Source organism: Octopus bimaculoides, chromosome 2 (assembly GCF_001194135.2).
Source record: "Octopus bimaculoides isolate UCB-OBI-ISO-001 chromosome 2, ASM119413v2, whole genome shotgun sequence".
Taxonomy (NCBI): Eukaryota; Metazoa; Mollusca; class Cephalopoda; order Octopoda; family Octopodidae; genus Octopus; species Octopus bimaculoides.
The window spans coordinates 36,346,061-36,362,610 of NC_068982.1; the positions used below are offsets into that span (position 1 = coordinate 36,346,061).

The 16,550-nt window shown below is 32.9% G+C and overlaps 1 protein-coding gene across 1 annotated transcript in view; it reads right to left on the reverse strand.

Moving 5' to 3' along the window:
- The window catches only part of LOC106878776 (1-acyl-sn-glycerol-3-phosphate acyltransferase alpha), a 70,834-nt gene extending 54,665 nt beyond the window's left edge, over positions 1-16,169 (reverse strand). Inside the window, exon 1 of the mRNA XM_014928105.2 lies at positions 15,622-16,169. Coding sequence (XP_014783591.1) covers positions 15,622-15,809 — 188 coding nt within the window. The 5' untranslated portion in view covers positions 15,810-16,169. The remainder of the gene's footprint in view (positions 1-15,621) is intronic.
- Positions 16,170-16,550: the final 381 nt, after the last annotated feature.

Consider the following 16,550-nt stretch of genomic DNA (forward strand, 5'->3'; position numbering starts at 1 on the left):
TATATATGTATATATATATGTATATATATATATATATATGTATATATATATATCCATGTATGTGTGTCTGTGTTTGTCCCCACCACCGTTTGACAACTGGTGTCCCCATAACTTAGCAATTTGGCAAAAGAGATCAATAGAGTAAGTACCAGGCTTAAAAAAAAAAAGTACTGGGGTCAATACATCCAACTATAAATTCTTCAAGGCGGTATCCCAGCATGGCCATTGTCTAATGACTGAAACAAGATCATATCAAAGTAATATCTAATTTCAGTCAAAACAATGACAAAATGTGCCAACTTATTGTTGTTATTGTGGTAAACATATATGCATGTAATTAAATGCCCTTGACATTTGGTTATATTATTTGAACCAATAATAAACAAACTTGTTCGAATAAACAATGTTTTCACTGTTTAACAAGTTCCAGTTTTCCTTTGCTGAACATATTTAGTACATCCATACAATCTAAATAAGTGAAGTAAGTTATAAATAAAAGCTATAATAGATCATTGAATCATAAAATATCACTTCTAAATCTTTTAGATTTGTGGAAAATTTGATTTATGCAATGGCTTTTAGAACATAACTCCAAAATAAACATCCATCTTATACAAGATTGGAAGTTAACTTGGAATAATCTAAATGTAAAAAAATTGTCTTGAAACAAAAAAAACAAAAAAACCCTGAGGTATTTAAGTACTTTTATCATTATTATCTTCCTGTCGAGATGTATTTTTAATACTTTGTACGTGCCATCATCATCACACACACACACACACACACACACACACACACATATCAAAGACAGTACTTTTAAAAGGGTGATAGAAGTCAGAATAAAGGATGAAGTTTGACACAATTCTCATCCTGTTGAGGTTCTTTCCAGGGACAATAATGCAGCTACCAATAATGTACAAAATATCTTTATGCCAAGTCAAAAGAATTAATAGGATCTAGTAAATTTCAAACTCTTCTTAAATTTTCCGACCTTCTACATAATTTGTAACTTGGTAAATTAATTGTTTCTTGAACATTATGACCTTATTGTAGGCTAATATGCAATATTTGTAATACAAGTTTTAAAAAATAAAGTAGGAAAGCAATGTTAGTCTAGAGCAGTGGTTCTCAACTGGGGTTCATGATTTTGGGAACCCATTTTAAGATTATGCTGTTAAAACTTATATGTAATAAATTGGTTATAATTCTACAATACACCAAATATTTTTTATACAGTTCCTAATAGTATCTAATTAAAAAAATATAATTTGATATTTTAAACATGGAATGGCTACAATGGTCCATCCAATTAAAGGAGGGATCAAAGGGGTCCACAAATAAAAAAATGGTTCAGAACCATTGTTCTAGAGCTAGGAGCAATTCTACTGGATTCTCCACAGAAACAGGGGAAAGAAATAAAATAATGCATATGATGGTTATTTGATCAACTATACTCTTTCCTTGCAAATTTGCAATCTTGAGCCAATGTAAAGTTAGCAATTAAGAAACCTCTGTGCAGTGGTTCAATTTGTTAGAATTAGCAGCCAAATCTCATTTAAAGTTCATCAAACCATCCTAAGGAAAACGTGGACAGATATACTAGATAAATCAGTCCTGAATATAATATGCCACAAAAGAAGACAGCATGATCTTGGTTTGAATATTGAGTGAATGATGAAAATTTGGCACACAAAAACATCAGTTCCAACTTCTCATGTGGACCAGCTTGGAAAGGATGACTGCATGAAATAAACATTAAAACTTCTAAAAAGCTAAATGTTCTATTAAGTGCAGAGAAACAGCAAAATAACTTCAGATTCTTCAGCTGTAGCTACACCAGAACCTATAGGATAAAGTAAAAGAACGTGTACATAACTAGAATGTCACACAGCACCCTTTGTAGTTCATTACTGCATGTGAGAGTGTGCAGTATAGTCCTTAACTTATTGGAGGCACAACATATCTGGAACAATAAATCTGTGGGTCTTGCTTAGTTGTTTGGTTCAGCAAACTGTTAGAATACTATAGGACTGCTTCATCAGAACAGACCTGGGACTACACAGCAACATTTTAGGCTAGCAAGAATGTCTATAATTGTTTCAAAAACACAGACCCACCCAAACTATAGGATTACAAAGAAGTAACAGTATAAAAAGTTACCAATTGTCATAAGTGAGAAAATAAAAGGCAAAAAGTAAAAACAATATATAACCTTGTCATAGAAATTGCATTCATAAAGAGCTATTTGCATGTCAAAAGCTGGTATATTGATTTTCCTCACACATTAATTACTATAATTATAAATAGGGTGGCTTACAAAAACATGACGGAAATGAAAACAACAACTAAATACAATAAAAATTTCAGTTGAAATTAATTAGAAGCAGTGATTTAGTCAGGTAGTCATGGTAATGTGGGCTGCAATACTCAAGATGATGCTGATGGAATTGCACAACACTTTTAGATTTGATGAACACTGTGATATAAAATATCAGGATAAAACTGAAATCTAATTTAAAATATTTATCTATTTAAATGTGTTAAAGTTATTCCTGAAAGTGTGTGTGTGTGTGTGTGTGTGGGTGTGTGTGTGTGTGTGTGCGTGTGTAACAGAAATCTTCAAAATAGTAAATCACTAGGTACATTTCTATGTACTGATTCAAGAGAGTAAAGTTTTTCTCTTGCTTTCTCAAAAGACACATGTTGATTTGAACCTAATGAAATAAGTTCATGAAATAATCACCAACCACGGATATTTCAACTGTTTATAGTGAATAGCACATCCTCATTTTCAACCAGGTATACTGGATCATTAAAAATTACATTTGCATGAGGCAAATATTTAAAGCTTGTCAACTTTTTGGAGCTCAGATAAAATCTTCATATCATGTTACATATCCATCAAATTAATTCTGTATTCTTCAAGGATTGCCAAGTAACTTAAAAACTAACTCAGAGAATACTTTTAAAAAATGGCAAACAATCCTCAGAAAATATCTGATTAAATCTCAGAAGTTTGCATGATTAAACAGACCATCAAAGCAAAAACATGAAAATAGCTAATCATTTCTTTTAAAACCTTTGGAACACCAAAACCCAATGAAAATAATTGATCATAATTAAAAAAATAAATAAAATTCTAATCAGTTCAGATCAACTGAAAAGAACATAAACAAAAGGTGCAGTGGAATAATGGCAGACTGATAGAGAACCAGGACTTCAGTTTGGTACATGCACTCCTTCCTTTAGTATCAAAGCATAAAATGAAGTCCATGAACTGCTTGAATATCTCTCTGGATGTAGCTGATAGTTTATCTTGGTGATTTAATTAACTTTTATAACTGTATGAAGCATATGCCAATCGAAGACTGTTGAGCCTCACAGATGAGATGATGAAAAATCAAAACAAATGGCAATACGCTGTGTTGCTGTACATTACACACATGACAGTATGGAAGATGTATGTTAAAAACATTTTTATGTGAGTGTATATTTCTTGATATGAAAATATAACAATGATGGAAATGTTAGTGTCAGGTTATTCTTGATTAAGAAGATCTGTGATTAAAAGCATTCCAGACATGATCATATCAATTCTTACTTTTTCAAGCAAAGTGCACCCCAGACTTCTTTGTTCAATGTTTCATTTTTTAAAAGACAGTGAGGTTTAAGGCATGTTTGAATTATTTCTTACAAGTTAATCAACCATGCAGAGGCTTTCTCATTGGTTTCAGAAATATGTTTTTATGTATAGCAACTAGAATGTTATGCTTGATGCCTTTGTTACTGTACATACACTTTAAAGGCATGTATACATTTCAAATAATGAAAGATTGACAAGAGAAGAAAGCTTGATTTAGTAAATAAAATCTAACCTAGATAACTCCAAATAGATCAAAATATCAGATAACAATTTTTCTCTAGAACTTCAGAAACTGATTAGCTCCACAAATGCAATTATATACTTAAGCTTTTATTTAGCGAGGACACACACACGACAATAACAAAACTTAACTGAGAAACAGAACAGTAATAATTTTTGATAGCAGTGATTAAGTGATTGATGAAAGGTGTAAGTTAAAAGAAAAGTATCGGAAAAAAAAAAAAGATAGAGAAAAATGTTATTTCAATATGTAAGAGAAAGTTTGTGATGAAGGACACCATATTGAATATGAATATCAATAGATTTTGTTTCAGAGTAGAAAAAAAAAAAAAGATCAAGTTGCTGCTTGGCAACAAGTTTCTGAATTTTCCAATAATGGGAAAAATTAAGACAATAAGAAAAAGAGAATGGAAGGGTGGTGGAAATCAATAAATCTTTTAAACCTAAAATCTCAAATAATATGATTTAAAAAAAAAAAAAAAAAAAAGAATATACTTGCTGACTGGCTTTATCACTCCACCACTCAGGCAGCCCTGACCCACTCATCTCTCTTGTATTGTTCACTCACCCCTCCCCAGTCCTGCACTAATTCTTAATCTCAGTCCTTCTTCCTCAGGATATCAGCCCTTTGCAATTTTCCCTGCTCATGTCTTTGCTGCAAGTATTGACCTGCAACAGTTTAAGTGGATCATTAACTGTATCATGTTTACTGGTCTCAGAGGGCTTGAGCATTACCACTTACCCAAGACTCATCTTGAAAAAAAAAGAAACATTAACATTGGTAACTAAACCTGGTCATTTATGCTGGCATTGTTGTTTAAGTATGGTTACCCATACTGATAGTGGAAGCACAATGGCCCAGTGGTTAGGGCAGCTGACTCGCAGTCATAGGATCATGGTTTCGATTCCCAGACCTGGCGTTGTGAGTGTTTATTGAGCGAAAACACCTAAGGCTCCACGAGGCTCCGGCAGGGGATGGTGGCGAACCCTGCTGTACTCTTTCACCACAACTTTCTCTCACTCTTACTTCCTGTTTCTGTTGTGCCTGTAATTCAAAGGGTCAGCCTTGTCACACTGCGTCACGCTGAATCTCCCCGAGAACTATGTTAAGGGTACACGTGTCTGTGGAGTGCTCAACCACTTGCACGTTAATTTCACGAGCAGGCTGTTCCGTTGATCGGATCTACTGAAACCCTCGACGTCGTAAGCGATGGAGTGCCAACCCATACTGATAACACCAACTTAGATCAGTCCTATCCAATCTGAAAACACTTCTGTTAATGTAGCACCTCGGACCTCAACATTATGTATCTTTCAGCTTGGATACTTAACCAACAATAAATCAGCCAGCACTATTATTTGCTAACAGTTAGAGAATTAAATATCATTTTAACTTTAACTCTTACTTCAAACTGGAGTCAATTTATCATACTCCTTCCAACTAATACTTCTACAGAAGAAAAAGTTAATATTTTTTGCTTTTTTCAGTTACACCAAAACCTTCCTAAGTAATCTTCTGATCCACTTCTCCTCTGTTAGTATTAAATGTATTATGCATTTAACTTCTCAGAAATGCAGCAGTTTATTACTTATAACAGTATTTAAAAAAATGTAATTTGTTAATTTTAATTATCAATAATTTGTTCAATTTTCAAGAAAAAATGTAACAATTTCAAGAACACTTTTTTAAAAGCAACAAATGTTAACTTTTCTTCCATAGAAGATTAGGTTTAATTTAACTAAGCCTAATCAACAATTTAAAATAATTAGCTTATTAAAATGCTTCTTAAGGAATCCCGTTTTCACCCAGATTATTCTTTTCAAAACCTGCTTCTTACCAAGCTAGAAATATAACCTTTAAACAATTTCATATAAAAGTCAAACATTTCAAATATAACCAGTTCGTTTATATAAACTGCAGGAATACAATACAGTGCTGCTTCAAGAAATATCAAATAAACAACGAGATTTATTGAATTGAGAAAAATCTGAGCTATATAGCCAAAGGTAATATCAGCCATAGTTTAGCTATTTCAATTGTAGTTGCTATAAAGTAGGCATTTTTTTCAAAGCAAAACTAAAATACACTGATATATGCTTTAAATATAGAAGTTAATATACTTTAATGCTTCCTGCATAGGATTTATAGTGATGGAGAAATGAAGAAAGAAAATTGAAATGATAATAACAATAGTAATGCACAACCTCATAATCATGAATGAGAAACTAATATTAAGTAGGATAGTTATTACAGAAGTAATATAGACTAATGTAAGAGGCATTCCAAAAGAGTCAATATAAATGTAAAAAATATATTCAATTAGTTGAATGTACTTTTAAGATTTTAAGCGCTGTACCCAAGATATCCCATGAAAAGTAATTGTGAAAGTCTTAGGAATTAAAAGGTTAAACAAATTTTTTATAGTATAGACTTGTAGGATTCCAATCATTGGTTCATTTTCAGTAGAAAGATTTAAATCATAAAAGAAAAAAAAAAAAGACTGGTAATTTCTATTAAAATTCTTTATCTGAGGATGTGGGACAGCATATGGCCCTTTTAAGTTCTACTAAAATGGAGAAAGATCAATGGGAGGTTGGTACAATTTGTTTATTTTGAATTATTGTAGGGTAGTTGACAGAAGGAAACCAAGTGCAAGGTTCCAGATAAGAGAGAGAGAGAGGTTGGGTGTGAAAACGGATATACATTATGAAGGGATAGATGAATGGAAGGGAGGTTGATATAAAGTTAGAAAATCCAGAAAAGCAGAGGCAAGGGAGAACTGAGTTTAATATGAGACCAGTGGATGTTTCCTTGTAGATTGTGTTTGAGGAGCAGATATTGTTTGAGGCAGGCAAGCAATAATGTTAGTGTATTGGTACCCAGTAAATAGTTATCAGCCATACAGGGTTATTTGTTGGTGTTGAAGAAGTAACCAACATTACATCACAATTTTTGTGATATGTTGGTTACTGGGTCAAAATGAATACCCATGAGAAGTCGTAGGAAATAGTTAAACTTAAATATGCATCTGTGGAAAATATGATTTTAGGTGTAAATTTTTTCTTAAAGAAATGTACAGTGTCTGTAATGGTAATTTTTTTTAGAGCTTCAATCCTTAAGAGATATATATGAGAGTTCTACTGAAAGTAATGTAAAAGTGGGCATTGTTCAACTTGCACATATTGGCAGAGTAATCTTTCTTTAGAGTAACTCTTCTTCTTCGGAGGGATGCAGGCTGTCCAACATCCACAGAAGGCTACAGGTTGTCTATAGAGACGACTCCATTGACAAGAGCAATGTGCACAGATGGATGAAAAAGTTTAAAAAAATAGAAACCAGCATTTACTCTATACTGTGAGAGCCCATCAATAGTGACCACAGGCATGAATCATCAGTGGACAAAATGATTTGCATGGACAGACAAGTCATACTCTGTGAGCTTGCTGCATAACTGGACGGTAGTCACAATGCATTACAGAAGATGGCAGAAAACTTTGGTTATCACGAAATACAAAGTGGATACCTTGGCAGCTGACACCCAATTGGAAGGAGAGAAGAGTGGAAGGGTAGAAGTCTGCTCTGATCAGTTGATAGCATTTGAAGCCAATGAAGACATTTTGTTTTTGATCTGGTTGTCACCAGGTAAAATTTGGCTGTAGCTTTATGATCTGGAAACAAAGGCTCAGTCCATGAAATGGTGTTACTTCTCTTCTTTAAGGCCTAAAAAAATCAAGAGTTAGTGATTGGCATAGAAAGTCATGGTGCCTAGGATGACAAAGGCATTGTTCTTCTTGATTTTCTGCAACATTGCTGTACAATGAACAGCATGTAGTACATCGAGACACTCAAAAAGTTTAGAGAGGTCATTAGGAGGAAGGTAACAAGTTGGAATCTAAACACATCTTTGACAACAAATCAGGCAACTGGCAAATTATGGCTGATTGGTGGTCCTGTACAGCCTGGATTTGGTACTCTCTGACTCTTATCTGTTTGATCCAATGAAAGATAGTCTTCAAGAACAATAATTTGATGATACAGCTGCGAAGAAGTCAGTACAACATTGCACACCTGAATATTTGCAAAGAAGATTGGAGAGCTGGGCTAAATGATGGCATTAATGCATTGCTGGTGATAGAGACTATGTTGAGTTAGTATCTTTGTATAGAAGGAGGATTACTTCACCGATAAATGTGATTTGAATGACCTACATCAATTAATAAAAAATAATGCCCACTTTTGTATTATTTTTGGTAAGAACCATTGTACTTAATCCATAACAAATGAAGAATACTTTCAAAAGAGTTATCTGTGGGAAGCTTTTTCTGGACAGCTGTTTATGAAATGTGAATAATTTGCTGCTGCAAGATAAAATATTTTCTATTTCCTTATCTCAACTCTAACACCAAATAAATTATTGAGATTCAATGATTCATTAGAGTTATTAACGTCATTCTATTCACACTTTCTAATTGAGATAAAAATGATAAATGAAACCTTACTAAGATAAAACAGAAAATGAGAACTGTTACAATAAGTGAATATCCTATCTAGACATATTAGGAAAGAATGTCAAACCAACAATTTAAGATTTGAAAGTCATTAAGAAGCAATTTGAAAAAGTGTCAATGAGGTTAAGTTGGGAATTAGTCAACAATAAAAATACAATCCATGTAAATTAAACTAGATAACAAAATCTAGACCTGTACCTAGTCAGAAGACATCATTATTATTAATGTATGGTTGATGTTCTAAAGTTGGTTTAAGCAATGTTCAATAATAAACAACATGAAATTGTTTTAAAAAATGTGTTAAGACCCTTTTCCCTTTGCAGCTGTGGTGTTTTATAAAGTTAGTTCTATTTTTTGTTACAGTACACAACTTATTTTCCATAATTAGTCAAGCCTGTCACTTGAAATAGAACAAATGAGTAGAGTTAACACAGAGGGTACATACGTAAAGATTAATACTTTTTCAGTTTGGAACCAATACACTGTGATACCTGCCAAAAAACGATAGTAGATAGAAAAAGGAAAAGATTTCTCTTATGGAATTAAACTTGTGCCTAGTTCGGAGGTATCAGTCTTTCCTCTCAAGAATTTCCTCCCAGCTCATGTCTTTCTTGTAAGGTATCAATTTGCAAATGAGAGCATTAAAGGCATAAGTTTCATCTGTTTCAGAGGGCCTACAAAGTCATGAGCATTGTCCCTTCAACAAGAACCAAGAAAGAAAAAGATGTGGAAAGCTTCTGTGTGGAAAACTCAACTTTCACAAGAGAAATTAGGAGTGTAAAAGTTAAAAATGGACATGATGATGACAGCAATGATGTTCAGAAATGTAAAAAGTGGTTTAGATACTGGAGCACATAAGCTCAAAAGCATTTTTTAAAAATTATACAATAAACAATGTATTATAAAACCTTAAAGCAAAGAATAATTCTCTAATGGCTTCAGAAATCTGCTTAATTGAAAAGTAAGAAGTTTTCTAGCCTCACATATAAAAGATTACTGTAAAAAGGGGTAAAAAAACATTTGCTCCAACAATTTGCATAAAATGTTCAAGTTTGCAAAACCTTGCTAAGAGGGGGGGAAAATCATAACAGAAAATATGTAAATTTATAGATAGAATTGTATCAAACAATTTATTAAAACGTGAAAGTGCAAAAGAAAACTAAGTGGTCTGTTTAGATTTATTTCCATGCCATATTTTTTTGCTATATCTTATAAATTAAGGCCTTTATTAATTTTTGATTTAATGCCATAGTGTGATGATAAGAATTAAGTGATATTGATGGATTTTAGATCATTTCTCCAGTATTCATTGTGATATAAGTCTTATTCTAATCAGCTTATGAAAATATAGACAACAGGAATTATTTGTCAAAAGGCCTCAAGCTACAGTGTTCTATAATCAAATACAACAGTTTGTAGTCATATAAATGATTTGGTCTTGGCATTTCATTCAGAAATTTTGAAAACATCTGCACAAACAACCATAAATCAAAACTAGGACAAATGTTAACAAATATTTAAGATTACTGATAAGAGCAAACAAAATTTCATTGATATAAACAAACAGTCTACTTTACAAATAACTTAAGTGGTATAATGAATTCAGACAAAAACATTTTTACTAAAGGGAGACAGGTACTGAAATTGAGAGAGTACTTGTCTGCCCAGTGGTTCCCAGAGAGGTGGAAAAAATTATGCAGAGAGTAGTGAACAATGCATTTATTTTAGGTCTATTATATAATGGTAAAAGTTATGGACAATAAGTATTAAAGTGTTTTAGGTGAATGTTCAGCAAAAAGGGTTAGTCTAGCCAATAACTAAATAAATTTGATCAGTAAAAGAGAATTACAACAACCAAAATATTAATTTCTTAGAGCACTGTAAGACTTGCAAGGCAGAAAATTGACAGATTCATTAGAGCATCAGATAAAATGGCTTGCAATATCTGTTTTGGCTCTTTGTGGCCTGAGATCAAACCTGGCTGTGGTCAACTTTGTATTTCATTGCACTGGATATTGATAAACTGAGATCAGTGGATTGGCAGAATTGTTAGAGCATTGAACAAGATATCTTTACAGTATCTATTCCGCTAATTTTTTTTTTTTTTTTTTTTTTTTAGTTCAAATTCTACGTAGAAGCCAGCATTAATCACCCAACCACAAGAGCATCCCATCCAACCCACAATTGGCCAACATAGACAGGCACATCTACAACCAGCATAGCTGAGAACAAGTGATGGCATGTTGAAACTTTCATCCAGCAACACACTGACAAAAGTTGAATGGAACTGACCTGCCACACAAATAATATAGAAAAGATAAACAAAACACCAGATAGAAAATATGAATCACTATAGTTAAGCATGGGAAAATATTCCAAAACCTTTTTAAATGATAATTAAGCTGCAGGAAATGAAATTCGTTCTTCAGTATATTAATACACACAAACACAAATTTACTTTATCATCTCTCTTTTCACTAGAGATTACACTCAGCAACCAATTATCTCTATATTTCCCCATTTTACATAACTCTTTCAATTTTAAGCCACCGAGGGAGCTTCAACACAACTAGTTCTGAAACAATGCACAGGTATCCAGGTGCACTACCAATTTTTATAATTTAAAGCTTTAAAAATCCACTCTAATATATGAACACTTTGAAAACTATTGTTCATAATTTTGTTATATACAAGTATGATTAACAAAAGAAAGCAAACAATCAGTTTTTAAATATATTTTTAAAAAATGTAACTTTAAAATAATTTTTGAAACTTTCCAAACAATATGTGATCTTCAGTTCAACACAAACTCAAAAGGATTGAGAACTGCTGCTCTGTAGTCTTTCTACCTGCTTGAAATATTGATAAAATCTTTTTTATACCACACCTTACCTTTCTTAAAGTTAGGTGACATAGGATAATATGGAAGATACATGATGGAACATATTTGATTATCTGTCTGCTGGATCAAGATTAATTTGGGGCTATACAAAACAACTTTTAAACATTCCAAACTCAAAAGTGTGCCAATAGTTGTTTCTGACTATTGCAAGATAATAAAACAATGTTGTTGGGTTGAGAACCAAACATGTCCTTTGTTTGTGATGTCACAAATTTCAAAATCTACTTCAGACACTGAAGACTCCAAAATTTAGTCTACTGCAAATTCTTTTTAAAACTATAAAATGATTCAACAACAACAGGTTGCATAGGACTTGTGCCTCTTATCAGATGGAGAAGAAGCTATCAATAAATTTCATATTTAATTTCAATGATAGGGCATGATCCCAAAATCAACAGCATATAGTAAACTTTTTATACTTAAAAATCAATTTTCTTATTTCATGCGAGTGTCATGTAAAAATATCCATGCCAGTGCAAAAAAAAAAAAAAAAAAAAAAAAAAAATGCACCCAGCACACTCTGTAAAGTGGCTGGTGTTAGAAAGGGTATTCAGTCATAAAAACCATGCCAAAGCAGACTGGTACCTGGTGCAGCCCTCCAGCTTTCCAGCCCTGGTCAAACTGTTCAACCCATGCCAGCACGGAAAACTGACATTAAATGACGATGAAGACTTAAAATCTTATGATATCACATACAAAAGGCATATTTGGTCCTCATAAAGCTGGAATGTTTCCCAGCACTCATAGCTTCAAAGGGACAACGTACATAAACTCATCTCAGAGACAGTATGATTATATACAGATTTTTGACTAAGATGCAGCTCTGGCAGAATTCCTGTTTCAGGACATGAATCATTGAACTACATTAGTTCAACAAGGTGAACCTATGTTGTTTCTTCTATTTTATGGATCTGGAGTTAATTTATTAATCCATAAACATAACACACTCAGATGACATTTCATAGTGATCATTATTTACGATGGAGTGAAAATAGTACCTCCAACACTAGGTTTCCTATTCAGGACCAGAAGCTAATTTAGATTTGAACAATTGTTGATACCCACTTTCCTCTTACAACACTGTCAGATGTGTCATATATCTGGACACCACACAAGATCATTTATCTGATAACTAAACTAACTCTAACCAATTGCTATTCAAGACACACAACACTAACTTATTGATATGTCTTTTCTTCTATCACAATTACAATGACTTCTGGTGCTTGTGCACCTTCCCCATTCCAAACACATCCAATGTATCAATTCCTCTTCCACTTGACAGCCTCTGGACAAGATCTCAACTAAATCCTTATCCCTGAGAACATTCGCCCTGCAAGGATCGTAAGTACTGATCCTCATCTTCAGACTAACTAATAAAAAAAAGTCCAAGTCAATCAAGGCAGAATTTATGTTTATATGACTATAGGCTCCAGTGTGTTACTAACAAGTACACACCAAAGATAAAAAACAGCCTTTTATGAGAATACAGAATATAACCTCCAGCAGGTTTTTTTTTCTCAGAATGAAGGCTGATTTTCTGTCCAGATTGATGTTCATTATTAAGCAATTTTAACATGAAATAACCACGATTTCAATTTTTAAAAGGGATCATCTTCTCCAAAAGATGCATCCCTGCTTTCTATCCGAAATGCAAAATACTGTTTAACCTACATTTGACAAATTTCTTTATGGAAATAAACTGTTCCTGAGAACTATTTACCTTACTTTAAAAGTATAGCAGTTATGAAGCTGCTTCAATTAGTTATAAAAGACTAAATGTTTCTCATGATTAAAAGGTGTTGAAACTGACGGAGACATTAGAAAGTTAGGTAAGATGATTTAAATATCTAGTTCACTGAATCATGTTAATCAGTTCAAGGTCGTTTCAGGAAGCGATCCTAAAATATCAAATTAAAGGATTTCCTTTTAAATGCTAAGTTCAGTAGTTCTCAAGCTGACAACTACTACACTCTCGTCATTCCCACCTCCCCCTATTAATGAGGAACAAAAAGAAAATTTATTAAACACGACGATTTGTCTGCTCCCTTTACAATCCGTCCATCCCCAACAACGAAAAACACTGGAGTAGTTAGCTGTACAGTACAGCACAATATTTCTTTTTCTAATCCTCTCTTTCAATTTCCAAACTTTTCCCGCCTCGTGTTTCATTCTTTACTAGTAGTTTCCATTCGATTTCTACTTTCTTTTTCGTTATCTAGAAACCATACGGTTTTTTTTCTCGTAACCAGAGCATGTGCTTATTTCATTCTTTCTCAGTCTTTACCAATATTCAAAATTACTTGAATTTAGAAAACCATTATACAGTAGATGAAAAATTATAAATCCGAACATACAAAAAGCACGTTACTTTCTTGAGGTACCATGACGTTAACTTGTATATTAAAAAAACAGGATACTGTTTGAAGTACACGTATCGATGAACAGGTCATAGTTGCACGGAACAAAGTGAATTTAGTACATTAATAATTGATCATCACAGCGTAAAAAACAAAAAACAAAAAAAACTCATACAGATAGATATAGAGATTGGCAAGGTAAGTAATGTCTTTTCTGAAAGACGAAACACCTTCAAATGAGCTATGAAAAATCTTGAATTTTTACAACAGCAACAATAATAAGGAACCGATGTAGTTATAATTGTGTAAGACAAAATAGGAGATCGACAATTTAAAATCCTTTATTCGCATTGTGGATTCCCTAATATCTCAACAGAAACGTCTACCTACAGATTACAAGAAAACCCCTATTTTCCCCTAAAGTTTTGCAACTAAGGAAGTATATCTTAAATGAACGAATGATAATAAAACATTTACAGTTATTTTCAACATTGGAATAATCCCCCCCCACCCGCAGAAAAAACCTGAAAGACAGAAGCAATAGCTTCGAAGTACAAGAGTGAAGGAGTAATAGCCATTGAATGGCACGTTGGCTAAGGTATTTGAATATAAATTTACTCATGCCAACTATCATACTATACCCTATATTGATATGCATGTAGTTGACGATTTTAACTTTCACGCATATTTACAGATGGTGTCACGCGAGTCTTTAAATTTTTAATTACTGGAGCTTTCTATATAAGTGCTTAAAGCTTAAGTATATATTTTTATAATTACGCTGCTTTTCTCTCGTTTTAAGAAACGATATATATAAGCAATTAATTATCTTATGTGAACTTACAGAATGTTACACAAATTAGAAAATAATTTCATACAAATCGAGCATGATTATCGAATTTCAGAAACAAATGAAGCAAGTTGAAACATGTAATTTACTAATTTAGCCGTAGGCCTATCCTGATCAAGTAAACTTTTGATCAAAGATATTCCAACCGTGGCCATCCATTCTTTTTGTGTATCGCGGACTATGTCCTTGAAGGTCGGATGTAATTTGAGGGTAATTTGGCTGCTATTTCTAGCAAGTCGAGAGACTGCAGAGAGGATCGTAGTTTCTAAGTCTTCAAAAAAGGAGTGTAAAAGACAAGTGAATCTAAAATAACAGGAAATTTGTTAAGAATTCAAATTTCTGCAATACTATGATATTTTACAAAGACACAAAGTCTCCGATTAATAAGGAAACTAAATATGACATTGTGGTATTGATATACTTAGGAGTTTACAGAATTATAGAGTTATTCCAGCAGGGAATAGAAACGGAATAACTGTACGGGCGAACTTTCACTTACATTACGATAACCTCAGAGATTTTTCACATAACGTTATATAATAAAAAGGATAGTAAAAAAATTGCTCTATTTTTGCTTATATTATTAAATAGGCAACCGAGAGAATGAGGAAGTGATCTAATAGATATCAGAAATTTGAATAGCCTTTTGCTTAATTGTGAAAAAGTGCGAGTGAATGAACAAAGCCGACAGAAAGTTAAAGTTAGCTTACTAAACATATATCGTCTGCATTAAAGTGAAACTGAACGAATGAATGAAACCCGAAACGTGATTTTATAGGGTTAGATTACAAAATTATGCATAATGTTTCAACATGTTCAATTAAGAAGAAGCAATGTGCATATTTCAGTTTTATTAAGAACCTCTAGAAACTCGCTTCAACATGAAATAATCTAATAAGAATTAGATATTCATAGACACGTGTAGTTAGGTTTAGTTATAAGTACAGTAGACAGAGAGAGGTAGAGATTAAAAAAAAAAGCACGAAAAACTGAAATTATGAGAAATGATAAATAAAATTGATTTTAAGGAAGTGTTAATGCGAATGGATAGAAAGAAAATTGCAGAGTACAACGGAAGAATAAAATGAAAGTAGATATAAAAATAAGAGTGCCTTACTTGTGGTTGTTGACATGAAAAGGCCGGACCCAGGCAACCAAACAAACAACTGTGGCCAGAAACAGAACGATGAAGTAATAAATACCTATCTTGACATAATACCTGAAGTGTCCACTAAATGAATACAGAACCGGTATGGTCAGTAAAACGAGAAGGAAAATCCAGAATATTATGTCCCAGAAACCCATATTTGTTGGGGTTTTAACAGAAACGTATAGAGAAAAATATCGAAGTTTATATCAGTTTTTTCTTGGTGTATATAATTTGTGGTAATTAAGTGTCCGTGTAAATACAGAAGGCCAAAGTGAGTTTTAACGACGTCACCGATTAATGGCTATAATAACAAACGTGTGGAGCTTAATAGTATTATCGAGCTGGTGGTGCATTGAATCGAAGGTAGTAGATTAAAATAGCTGGAGAAACAAGGTCAGGTCTGAAAAAGAAAAGCACAGCGAAACCGAGAGTAAGAAAGGACGACTTCGATTGAAGATAGTTCTTCAGGGTCTAGCGATTTGTCATACTTCTGTCGGAAGTATTCGGCAGTTTCCGCCTACCACTTCACGAACATAATTACAACAGCTGACGTTATCTCATTTCGCACTCGCGGTTTATATCGAAAGTATCTCGTATTTCTAAATCTCTCTTTTTGTTTTCTTCTAATTTAAATCTCTTCCATGTAATAATTAAAAGTTTAACTATTATTAAAATACAGTATTTTAGATGAGTACAATTTATTTTACAGATTTGAGGGATCTGCATTCGAGTTAAACAGCGGAATGTGTATGTGAAAGTAGCGGATTGGTTACTCATTCATTCTGAAAACTTGAGCACGAGGAAATGCATTTAAAAATTTCTCTGTGTCATTGGTTGTCACGAAAATTGAAGTGGAGTCAAGAGTAAAAAAAAGACAAATGTATATGTATATATAT